The sequence below is a fragment of the Grus americana genome, chromosome 1 (genome assembly GCF_028858705.1).
Source record: "Grus americana isolate bGruAme1 chromosome 1, bGruAme1.mat, whole genome shotgun sequence".
Taxonomy (NCBI): Eukaryota; Metazoa; Chordata; class Aves; order Gruiformes; family Gruidae; genus Grus; species Grus americana.
In genome coordinates, this window is record NC_072852.1 from 215,023,516 (window position 1) to 215,036,233 (window position 12,718).

Here is a 12,718-nt window from a genome sequence, read left to right on the forward strand (position 1 = left end):
ATGTGGAGTGCAGCCTTCTGCCATCATGCTTCCGAGAATGTCAAATAGAACCTGAAGGGAAAGGTCATGGAGCCCAGCTCTCACAAATCACATTCCTGTGCCAAAGGGAATACGGCTTTCCACCTGTGCAGAGAGATTTTACACTTAACTGCTCCCATGGTTTTCACCAAAGGAAATCAGTCAGCTTTTGTATACGCAGTGGATGGGGCGGGGGATGTAGGTATTAATCACTGTGACAGACATCATGTCAGTCACAGCTGTCAGATAGAATTGTCACCGGTTTATGTTGGGCTTTGGAGGTATTTAACAGAAGTGGCTTTGTTAAAACTTTAAAGGCAGCAAAAAAAAAAAAAAAAAAAAGAGGATGGGGGTAAGGAGCGAGTAACAAAGGAAAAACTGGCAAACTAGTTGTGTACTGTGCAGGGCCTCTGTTTGGTGGCACCTGGGTGCCAGCGTGTACAGAAGTTGATCCAAAGTCATGAAAAAAATCTGCATTTGCCAGCAAAGACGTGAAATAGTTTATTTCAGTTGCTGCCAACATGAAATTTCCCTATTTCTTTCTCTAGAGTAAATAATTAAAATCATTAGTGCTTGTTGGCATTGTGCTACACCACATCATGTCACATTCCATAAGCGCTTTGCTGTGAAATAATGGAATTGTGCATTTCCAGAGACTGATTCATTCACAAGCCCGGGACACGTACAAACAAAAAAGAAAGGGACAAACCCCTCCCTCGGATGTCTGTGCTGTGCAGCTCCCTGGTGGCTCTGGGAATTACATGCCCCTCAGAGGTCGGAATCCAGACCCAAAGCTTGTGAGTTAACACTGAATACAGTAAATTTTTAAAATGTTTTTGCAGCATGTTAATCTTTCACCCTGACCACTGAGAGCCCATAGCTTGTCCTGTCATGCAGTCGAACTGCGTGGAAGTTGTATCGCTTCGTACTTGTGAAAGGATGGTTTCTGGATCGTCACTGCTAACAACATTGTAAAAATTATATAAAACAGACAATTTCCTCAGCTGCTATAAATAGTCAGCTTTGCTGATGGAGCTGGGGATCTGTCAGTCCTGTTTGTTTGTGTGCGGCTAAGGCACAACAGTGCTGCAGTTTAGATAAGATTTTTGAAGGGCGTAAGCAAAATAAAGACTGTTCATTTTATTTTTGGGGAGAAACAGGCAAAGATCAGGTCTGTATTTCAAAGCTTTGCCAATATAGGTATATGAAAAAAGAAAGCCAACAATATTTGACAGAGCTGTGCTGGCAAAATCCTGAGTTTATTTGCTATTACAGCAGTCAAAGGCACCTTTTGTGGATGTACTTTAGTCTGGGGAACTGCTTTACACAAACAATTCAGAAATTTGCCGGTGTAACTATACCAGCTAATCATGTCTGGTTTGGACAAGGCTGAACTGTGTGGTTTTCTGTTTGTGTATATATTTGTCTCCATATGTTACTGTATGAAAGAACCACACAACAGACACAGGAGACAGCGTACGCAGGGAAACCAGTTAAACTCTCTCTGTACAAAAGAGTTCCTCAGTGCCTCAAGTCAATAAACTGCAGACATCAGAGAAACGCGCTACATTTCTTTCATGAAGGATAACCTTAGGTATAATAAAAGTTGTCTTTCTTAAATGTGCAGTGGCGTGGGGGCAGCGAATCTGAGAGTTATTTCCATTTCTCTGGGCCTTTTATGCATGAGGGATGGCACCCAGCTGCTTGTGCTGAGACCGTGCAAGTTGGACACCACTGGAAGGAGGCTTGTGAGGGGTGATCATTCAAGTGGCATAGGCATCACCTAATCCCCAGCCACTGGGATATCCTGGCTGACTGCAGATGAGTTTTAGGGTTTATATAGCATACGTTGCAATATATAAACTATGGGGAACTGAATATACCTTTTGACACCTAAAAACAGGCAGACATTTTCAGAAGTACTGACTTCCTATATCTCTTACTTAGAAAAGAAAGAGCTGCGGGCTCCCAGTTCTTCACCAGGTAGGTTGCAATTTTAGGCACACATGTTTAGAAACATTCAATGAGTGTGATGTGTAGCAACGCAAAATCAGAGCACGGATACGCCATCCTTTGCTCAAGTCAGTGGATTTTCTTCCCTCACATTAGGGTGTTGTCCCCCAATAAGATGCAGTGGAGGTGGGTTATCCTCAGTCACTTAGCTGGAAGGGAGCTCATGGAAGCCGTCAGTGCTGTCAAAATGGCACAGCAAAGAGATCTGAGCATCCTCCTGAAAATTAAAAGAGTTGTAATTACGGGTTTCCAGACATGAGAACCCAGACTTGAGGGGTGACTGCAGCATCTCACCAGAGTGGCAAGGCTCACAGTCAGGTTTGATGTTTGGGGCCTTTCTAAGAGGTAAGGAGCTATAATGATGCATTGTTATATATAGAAATATATGTCTGTTTTTTTGTTTGTTTATATTCCTTGACCAGAAGGGCCAGCAGTTCAACAGCTTGAGCCTTCCATGGCTACTATTGCCGCAGGTGTATACTGTCAGGGTAGTTAAAGGTGTTCCTTTTCAGTAAGTCCAGCAGAAGATCTGGAATCTCCAGGACTGCAAGAAAATTTGCTTAGGTGGGCACTGTAGAGGCTACTTTCGCATATTTCCAGTAACTTATTTAAGAACTTAAATATGTTATTTATATTTAAGTAACTCATTTACACTCTGCCAGATATTCTGGGGTTTTTCCTTTTTCCTCCATGTTTAAGGCAATGATTCTTCATAAACTGTCAGAGTCTAAATAGTAATCATCTGCCTTGATTTTGTTAGTCTGTTATTCCTTTTTATTAAGTTAAATAATGAACACCATGGGTTGAAATTCTGCATATCATCATAGAATCATTTAGGTTGGAAAAGACCTTTAAGATCATCAAGTCCAGCCATTAACCCAGCACTGCCAAGTCCACCACTAAACCATGCCCCTAAGCACCACATCTACATGTCTTTTAAATAGCCAGGGATGGTGATTCAACCATCCTTTGACAGTGACATGGACCTATTTAAAAGCATTACTTTTCGGGCGTTCAATTCTATCAGGTGCATACTGGTGAAAAAACCACCACCCAGAGCTCTCGTTGACTATGTACAGCCAAAGCCTGACAGCCTAGCATCAAACAAAAACATTGATTTCAAACCCAAAAGTCAATATTTTGCTTTTGCAAAGGCACTTTGGCACTTGAGAGGAAAGCTTGCATGTAATGTACACATCTGATGAGAAAAATACAGTGGAGATGGCTTGTTTGGACTTGATTTGGGGTACCTGTTGTTTCCTATAGACAGTAAAACCAATGAAGTGTTAATCTGTGCAGCTAGAGAGGAGCTTCAACTAGTTTTATGTGTGCACCTGTACCATCCAGGTGGGCCTGATTTTTGCTGTCATTCATCTAAACAAATGAAGTTACTTAAGTATGTTTCAGAATGAAGTCCTCATAGTTTATAAAGCCTAGACTTGTCAATCAATAGCAAGGTGCCATTTTATCTGCTGTGTGGTTTCTAGCCCCTCCATTTCCACTTGCTACTGGTTTCAGTCTGTTTGCAAGATGAAGAATGATTGCAGTTTTTACACAATGTACAAAAAGGAGGTCAAGTTTAGATTTTGATAGTTACAGAGTCTTTTTTCACTGGTCCTGTTGTATGTAGCTTTACCCAGAGTGTATAAAATAGCTACAGCTGATGGCTGGAGATATTCACAGGGACACTGTAGGTAGTGTTGTCATGAAAATTTTCTACAGTTTTTATGTTCTGCAACTTCTTTTTGGTATCCACTAACTGTAGCAAAGGTTATTGCAAATTCAATGTCCAAGTTGCACATTTAGATGAACACTCAAAACTATTTACATCTGTATAGCAATTTTCTTCTATTAAATAGTTTCCAATGCTTGTAGGACTTTTGTGGACAAAAGACTGACCCAAATTTACAATACAGGTGAGCACAGGAAGGTTTTTCTTAGGTTTTTCTCAGGTTTTTCTCAGTCATCCATATAACACAGACGGTTGCATGTCTATCCATATAGCATGATAAAGTATCAGTGAGATAGAAGGCTGTAAAGATTGGGATTCAAGGAGCTCAACTTTGAGAAGACTCTGAACCAGAATACACTCTAGAACCAGGGCATCCACAGTGCTGCTTTTAACTGCATGGTGAGGACTACGCTCTTTTCTGGTGAGAGTCCTTGATGGAACAGCAGCTCCCTATTATGCTGTTACTTAAAATAAAATAGAGAAAAAACATCAAGGTAGCTTCCTATTTTTATTTTGTTACTTAATGGAGATTATACATCAGTTTTCTGTTTTCATTTATGATGCAGTGTCATTTTGTGGCTTAGCATTTTGAAAACCAGCAGCATAAGGTGTTGCTACAGAAAAAACATGTATTATTTCACAGCATGGTACAAACACTCCTCTGGACGGTAGGAGAAGCTAGTCTTAAATCAAATTCAGTGGATATTCTTCTTAAGGAGAGACTCAGTCGCTCAAATTGTGGCACTAATTCCAGTTTTTAAGTGTTAGTGAGGGAAAACAGACATCTCTGTGGAGATAAATCATCTGAATACTGAGTGACTTGTTTCACTCCATCTCTGTCACCATCCTGTGGGGTGGCTTCCTCATTTGACTACCTGACTGTCCCATGTAGACAGAACCTGTTGTACAACATTCCTTGAAGGAGGAAATTCTCCTCTAGATTTCAGAATATCAGTAACAGCCCTGAGATGGACCTGCTTGGTACAACAGAGGTGCCATCTTTGCACATTGCTTCAGCTCAGTCCAGATGTTGCACATTTAGCTCGATTCTATGGAAATGAGAGAAAAGCTTGGTCTGCAGTTGATCCGGGCCGTCACCAGAAGCCACCGAGTTACCCTCTGAGCAGACAGCATCTCCCATTCTGATTTCTCTCCTCCTATTTTTCCATTATCTGCTGTCGTGGTTTAGGCCCAGGCGGTAGCTGGGTGCCACGTGGCCGCTCACTCACCCCTCCCCCAGCGGGATGGGAGAGGAGAAGTCTAACAAAAGGCTTGGGTCGAGATAAGGACAGGGGGAGATCACTCACTAATTACCGTCAGGAGCAAAACAGACTGAATGTAGAGAGGAGATTCATCTAATTTATTACTAGGCAAAACAGAGTAGAGCAATGAGAAAATACAATCAAGTCTTAAAACACCTCCCCGCACCCCTCCCATCTTCTCGGGCTCAACTTCGCTCCCGGCTTCAACCTCCTCCCCCCTCAGCGGCACAAGGGGGCAGGGAATGGGGGTTGCCGTCAGTTCAGCACACATTGTCTCTACCGCTTCTTTGTCCTCAGGGGGAGGACTCCTCTCAACATTCCCCTGCTCCAACATGGAGTCTCTCCCACGGGCTACAGTCCTTCACGAACTGCTCCAGCGTAGTCTCTCCCACAGGGTGCAGACCTTCAGGAGCAGACTGCTCCAGCGTGGGGTCCCTCCCACAGGGTCACAAGTCCTGCCAGCAAACCTGCCCTGGCGTGGGCTCCCCTCTTCGCGGGTCTACCGGTCCGGCCCGGACTTGCTCCAGCGTGGGCTTCCCACAGGCCACAGCCTCCTTCAGGTGCCTCCACCTGCTCCAGCGTGGGGTCCTCCACGGGCTGCAGGTGGAATCGCTACACCCCCTCATCCCTCCTCCATGGGCTGCAGGGGACAGCCTGCTTCACCATGGTTTTCACCACGGGCTGCAGGGGGATCTTTGCTCTGGTGTCTGGAGCACCTCCTCCCCCTCCTTCCTCACTGACCTTGGTGTCTGCAGAGCTTCTTACATCTTCTCACTCCTCTCTCCGGCTGCAAAAGTTTTTTTTTAACTCTTTTGTTTTCCTTCTTAAATATGTTATCACAGAGGCGCTGATTGGCTTGGCCCTGGCCAGGGGCGGATCCATCTTGGAGCCGGCTGGCATTGGCTCTGTCAGACACAGGGGAAGCTTCTAGCAACTTCTCACAGAAGCCACCCCTGTAGCCCCTCCCGCTACCAAAACCTTGCCACACAAAACCCAACACATCTGCCAACTTGGGGGCAAAATATTCTGCTTGCTTTTCGTTTTGCAGATGCCATCGTTGGCTTGCCATGTGTCCGATAGGGAACCTGTTTCTGGCAAGCTGTCTCACTTTTAACAGCAAACTCTCTGTGCCCCCTACAAGGGTGCTGGGGAAGACCCAGTTCAGTCTTTCACAGTACACCTGACCTGGTAGCTCATCAGATTAATGAGTGAAGGCACCCCAGCTTCCATACCCAGTGGCACCCAAAGGGACAGGGAGCCTGTGAAGGTCATTTCAGCTGGCCGGTGGTGTGAGTGCTGTGAGTGTACATCTGCAGAAGATTGAAACGTGGTCCTGGAGCCAAAGCAAGGCTCTTAGCTGCTCTGTCAGTTGAATGCAGAGTTCATTATTATAAAAAAGATTGTTTCCTCTGCAACGGCAGGGATTTCTCTGTGTGTGGGTATAAGCACGATTGCCCAAAGTCACACTACCAAGTTAGTCATCACAGCTACTGTGGAGTTTAAGTTCAAGGGAGCAACGAGTGATTCATTCCACCTGGCACTATATACAGTGAGTAAAGAGAAATATTTCCTGTAGCTAACCCAGACACCAGTCAGGCATCAGGCTGTCTGAATATGAGCAGACATACAAATGACAAATGTGTGGAGGAACAGGAGAAGCTGGGAAAAAAAAGATGAGAACGTATCTGAGGTTAACACATTTGCCCTGAACACAGTCCCAAAACCTAATGAATCAGAAAGTGTAATTGTTACATAGACTAATTTCAAAACAGTGCTACTTATTAAAGATTAAGGGAAAGAAAAGGAACATGAGGTTCAGACCTTTTATTTAAATTTTGCCATATTAGCTCCTCATTGGTAATCTTTGTATGGTTCACATTTATTCAATTCTTCATTCACGGGATTCTGTCAAGGCTCTCTAATGTGTGCCAAGTACAAGCTTCATTAACTGAGTTATCTTTCAGCTCCGCTTTATCTGTGGTTACCAAGCCAGTGTTAGCCAATGACATTTTAATGTTAAAAAAAACAAACAAAAAAGCAACACAAAACCAGCTTGATTGCTATTGATGTTTTATGCAATCAGATTACCAGTGTTTCATTACACTTGAATACTGACGTATTTCATGTTTGACACACTTTGGAGACCCATTAGATAAAATGAGGCTTACAGAGGTGTTTGTTAAGTTCTGAGCTATTTTGACTTCCACAGTGCCACCCTATCTTCTAGAAATGTTGAACTTTATCACCGGACCCTCTTTCATTGTCGCCTGGCATCTAAGGCTGGGAGGACTCCTTTGCTGTTGACAGATCTCTTGTGCTGTCCCTTCAAGGCAAAAATCATCCTGTAGGCTGTGTTGCTTGACTCTGGAGGTTATTAGAAATTTGGAGGGAGGAGTGTTGTTTTACAAGGTGTTTGTTTTATTCCTCAGTACTTTGTTAGCTTAGCTGGTCCTTCTGAATAGCATATGTCAGGTTTTTCATGCCAGCAACAAGTAGAAAGGGAATGATAAACTCCGTTTCTTTTTGGAAACCAAGGAGGAAAACTGCAAGGAGGAAAATTTTGAAAATGACCTCTTTTTTGAGTAAGCCAGGTAATTATTCTCTCTGAGTACTCCAAATAGTCACAGTTAGTTGCTTAAAAAAGGTCTGGGGAACCTAGTACAATTTATGCAGAGACCATGATGTCCTGCTTCTCTATATAAAGCATTATGAATTCCTGTGGTGCTCTTGTCCCAATAACGGCTTGCAGTTAGATGTAGAAAGCTCTACCTGACTTCCCCGGTATCCCACCTGAGTGGTAGGATCTGCAAAAATTCAGTGCTGCCTAAGCAACTGTAACTGTACAGTGTTTATATGTAATATATAGCAGGATAATCAGAGCAAGATATATGCACATACATGACGTAAGAGAGGCACCACAGCCAGCATTAAGGTTCTCCTTCTTGCACGGAAATATAACCACAGACTTTATATCACTCAACCATTGTGAAACAAGTTAAAAAGAGCATGTTCAAATAAGGGGACAATTGCAATTTTAGGAAATCAAGAAAGAATTCTCTTTGTGGGATTCCCTTATCCTTTGCAAATCCATAGGATCTTTGGCAACCGCAGAGGGTAAGAACCTCAATAGTTTTGTCACATCAAGAAAATCCTGCACAGCTGCAGTAATTTTCAGTAGGAAGATTTCGTAGCTTGTGCTTTCATCTACACCTTTTTTCTAATGTTCCTTAACTTGAGAAGAAGGAGGAAAAAAAAAAAGATAATAAGTCAAGGGAAATAGTTGCTAATCCTAGTCAAGGTATATTAAATTCAGTAATGCTCAGACATGACATAAGTGTTCAGAATTTGTATATGAATAAAATTAAAAATATTCTGGGAGGAAAAGCTACCTAAATGTCAGAAAAAGAAATACAAGCTATAAAATCCTGTGAAAAATCACATAGACCAGAGTAAGATAGATGTGCTGTCTTTACTTAGCAAAGAAATCACAGAGGGTATGCAAATAGAGAATGAAAATGACACATTTTTACTTGATTCGAAAGCATTATCCATAATAGCATCTGCAATGTGTCTGCAATAATAGGGTGTAAATTGGAATTTACATAACAGATCTTTGGAAACAGGCTCTGACTCAGAGTCTGAAAATGGTGTCTCCAGTAGGGAAAGTCAACCGATAGCGGGAGAACTTCACAAAACACCTATTACATATTCCAGGATTTACCCACTTGCCCCCCTTTCCTGTTTGCGCAGAGTATTCATCTCAGGCATCAGCTGTAATAAAAACTCAAGTAATTGATCTTGGAAACCTTTGGTGTGTTGCTCCTGATTAGACAAGTCATTTTCTCTGGGATGAATTAAGTTCTTGTGAACCGTGATAGATTGACAGCCCTAAAAACTGGAAATCCTCTATTTATGGCCGACTCCCTCAGCCTGGAATTAATACACTGTTCCTATTTCCCTTTGTCTGCAAAGCAGACATGTTCCTGAGACCGCAGGTTTTAGTGTGTTCTCTGCCTGCCTTCCCGTCTTCTTTCTGCCTCTAGCAATCATGGCTGCTGTCTGTTAAGTGGGAAAATGAGTCACTAATTTAATTAATCCCGCAGTAGGATTCTTCCACTGTTGTTTTTATTACCTCCATGGTCAGGGCTTCAGTTAAGCGACAATCCCCAATAATATCCAGGCCAAGGATGGTTGGATGCTTTGATTCACATGGCGCTGCAGAGCTGAGGTCAGACCTGGTTTGGTTCTGATATTCCTCGTTCGTACAATCCATGGTCATTGCTCTGTCTTTCCCTTTAGTTTACTGGCTGACGTACAGACTTTTTCAGGGCTAACTAGTGTTAGATCAGAGTCCAGTATGGCATTATTAATTTTAGATGAGCTAAGTCAGACTTCTGAATATTCCATTCATAGTCCACGTGTAGATGACCAGTATGGACCTCTTTTTTTGAGCTTGCATTGTACTGATATGCAGTAGAGAGAACAGCACTTTTAAGGTGTTCCTCTGACCTTGCTCAGAGTATAAGGTAAATGGATTGAGACCCTAAAAGCACTCAGTTCTCCCCATAGAATATATAGCCCTGGTTCCATGTCTAACCTAACAAAACCAGAGGTAGATACACATTCAAACACAATAATGGCACCTTAGTAATTAAAACCTTCTATTTTTTTTTTGCTAGATCACCTCAGCCACCCTAAGGTTTTGGTATAATCAACCATAATTAATGGTAAGGTATTGTGAGTCAATACAGGGTGAGGAGGGAAGGAATGGGATGTATCTCACCCACCGTTATATTTTATCTTATGCATCTAAATATCCGAGAGGTTACAGAGATACTGTAAATGCTTTCGCTGTTCCTCTCCTGAATCCAAGTCCTAATCCAGATTTCAAAAGTGTCATTGAATGTCATGATACCATTCATTGTCATTTAGGACTGTGTGCAGTTCATTCAGTTCTGAGCTCTCTAATTAGAGAGTACATGAGTGTCAGTTTTTCATGATATAAAAGTCTGTCTGATAAGTATTAGATTGATACCATTTACATTTTTTGTCAGATAAGGCATCAGATAAGTGTTGTGCATTAATGACTTACAAACATAAACCTACTAAAATCAGAGAGAAATGTTTCCTGGATGCTGAACTGTCAGTCTCCCTCCAGTTCCATCAAATATTTTAGTTTTAATTGGTTTCCAGAAAATATGTGAAAAAACCCCTTGATACTTAATTAAAAAACTAAACACACCAATATAGTCAGTATTGGGTTGGTCTTTCTTAAATATTTGCATTCCTCAATCTACCTCCTTCAGACTCTTGGCTAATAGTTTTGAGTTTTAACTCACAGTAGGCATATCACTGATCTTTGCATCTTTCTGCACTATATGTTGTTTCATTTTCCTGACACCTCAGTTTTTATGCCACATACATTCCTTACTCAGTTTGAGTATGTCTCTAACAATACAAACTATTGGATTTTGTTAAATTGTGTAACACTGACACAGTTTTATGGCTTTCCCTAAACTCAGTCTATGATTAAATGTATTCTCAGTCTTCTTGTTGACCTAACTATTGAAAGTTCTCTGGCAAAACAGGCAGAACAAACTTCACTGGGAGCTATATATCCATCATAAAATTTCTCTAAAGTGTTATCTATCCAGGCTGGTTGTATTTTTCATGCTTTATCACAAATCAGTGTCACAGATAGATTGCAGTTTGCAACCTGCAGTTGTTCATCGGAGTTAACTTGGCTGTCAGGACAGCCTTCTTGCAGTGCTTTAAGCTTTCATAACTTTTGTGCATGAAACCAAACTATTTTTCTAGCCGGCTGGGGGGATCAATGCATGTGTTATTAGACCATATGGAACAAGGCTGTGTAACCCTTTTGAGTTTGATTTAGGATATGTGGCATCCCAGTCTTCATACTTTTCAGGAGTGCCTCCACAGAAACGAATGCAGAGCAACTCAAATCACGAACCTTAAAAAATATTTTACTTCTGTTTTAGATCATCCTCCAAATCTTCAAAATCATTCAAGACTTAGAACTCCACCACCTCCAATATCACATGCTCACACCCCAAATCAACATCACGCGGCCTCCATCAATTCCCTAAACAGAGGGAACTTCACTCCACGCAGCAACCCCAGCCCAGCTCCTACAGACCACTCTCTTTCTGGAGAACAACCAGCCAGCACTCAAGAGCCAGCCCATGCTCAGGACAACTGGTTACTTAACAGTAACATCCCACTGGAGACTAGGTACGTCATTTTCATTAGTACTTTACAATGCGCTGACTGTGTGTGCGAAGGATGTTATGGAAAATACACACATCTGTATAGCTAGCCGTTCAGTTTGTGAAATGTTGTTTGGCTTATGTATTTTGAGTTGTATTTATTATTCCCTGTGGTTTTTTATTTGGACTAGGAGAAGAGGAAATTGCTCTTCTTTCATAAACTAAAAATATTGTCTTTAACAGCTGCTCATAAGGTTATTTTCCTAATTTAAAATTGGAATCAGGATCACAGCTTAAAATGTTCTTGGTTTTCTTTCTTTTATTTTCCTTTAATGTCTTTTCTTCCTATGTGGTAGGATAAATCAATATCCTATTTAAGAAACTGAAATCAGTCAATATATTGAAAAGATTTAGCCTTCTAGCTGTGCCTCATCAAGCAGATACTTTTGTAGTACATCATTCAGGAAAGGTTGATCTTGTTTTACCTAATGAGGAGAGGTCAGCTGCTGCATTTTACTATCGTACAACATCACTCCAGCAAGCATGAAACACTGAATAGCAGGGCATCAGTCAATTAATAGTGTTTCCATTTAGCTCTTAAATTCTTTTCCACCTATGCAATGCACAGAGGGTGTGACAAGGGTGCACTGAGTTGTTCTAGTTCATAGCTTTGTTTAGATTCTATGTAGGTTCTGGAAAAGAGAGTTGTCAAACTCCCTCAGCCACAGTCCTCCCATCTGACGGTGAGTGCAGCTACTTCTTGTTGTCCCACTTGAAATTCAGTTTTTACATTCTCCAGAGGTTTTGCTTCACCATTTCCTTTGCTCCTGAGAAACCACCGGAGATGCTGGAGTCATTAGCTCCCATACATGGTATCTTTTTCAGTCTAGAGAGAAGTCTTCCAGGCCTAACATGGTGCCCCTCATTTGTCTCATCTTCTCCAACAAGAAAGATTTTAGACAGCAAAAAACATATACTAACTGAAAACTGAGACAGGGGCCATATTTGTCGCATCACTGCCTGTGGAAATCTCGCTGAGATCAGCGGTAGCTGTGTCTGCATCCTGGGACAAAATGTACCCAGTTTTGCCAGCTTCTGCTAAGAAAATGTTTTTATAAAAAATAAGCGCATGTGTTGATCTTTTTGAGAATGAGCTATGTCTGCTGGTCCTCTGAAACTTCCAAAACAGACCTCAATATCACATTTTATGGCATTTAAGGATAATTAATTTCTCTGCGACTGCTTGATTACAAAGACGCAACTAAGAAGCTGGATCCAAGAGATTAAGACAAAATTATAAGCAAGTACTGTAAGTGTGATTTGGCAACAGTTTCAGTAATTACATTGTGTTACTAATGCTTGAGTATATATACTCAAGCATTGACTTTTATATGTTATTTCTTTAAAAAAACCCCAAAACAACCAACGTTAAAAAATACATAGGCCTCATTCCTGCAGTCATTTTG

At 41.6% G+C, this 12,718-nt stretch overlaps 1 protein-coding gene across 2 annotated transcripts in view; it reads left to right on the plus strand.

Moving 5' to 3' along the window:
- The window catches only part of TENM4 (teneurin transmembrane protein 4), a 622,246-nt gene that overhangs the window by 390,299 nt on the left and 219,229 nt on the right, over positions 1-12,718 (plus strand). For both annotated transcript variants that reach the window (XM_054803254.1, XM_054803243.1), the window contains one exon: positions 11,025-11,277. In XM_054803254.1, the coding sequence (XP_054659229.1) occupies positions 11,025-11,277 (253 nt within the window). The remainder of the gene's footprint in view (positions 1-11,024; positions 11,278-12,718) is intronic.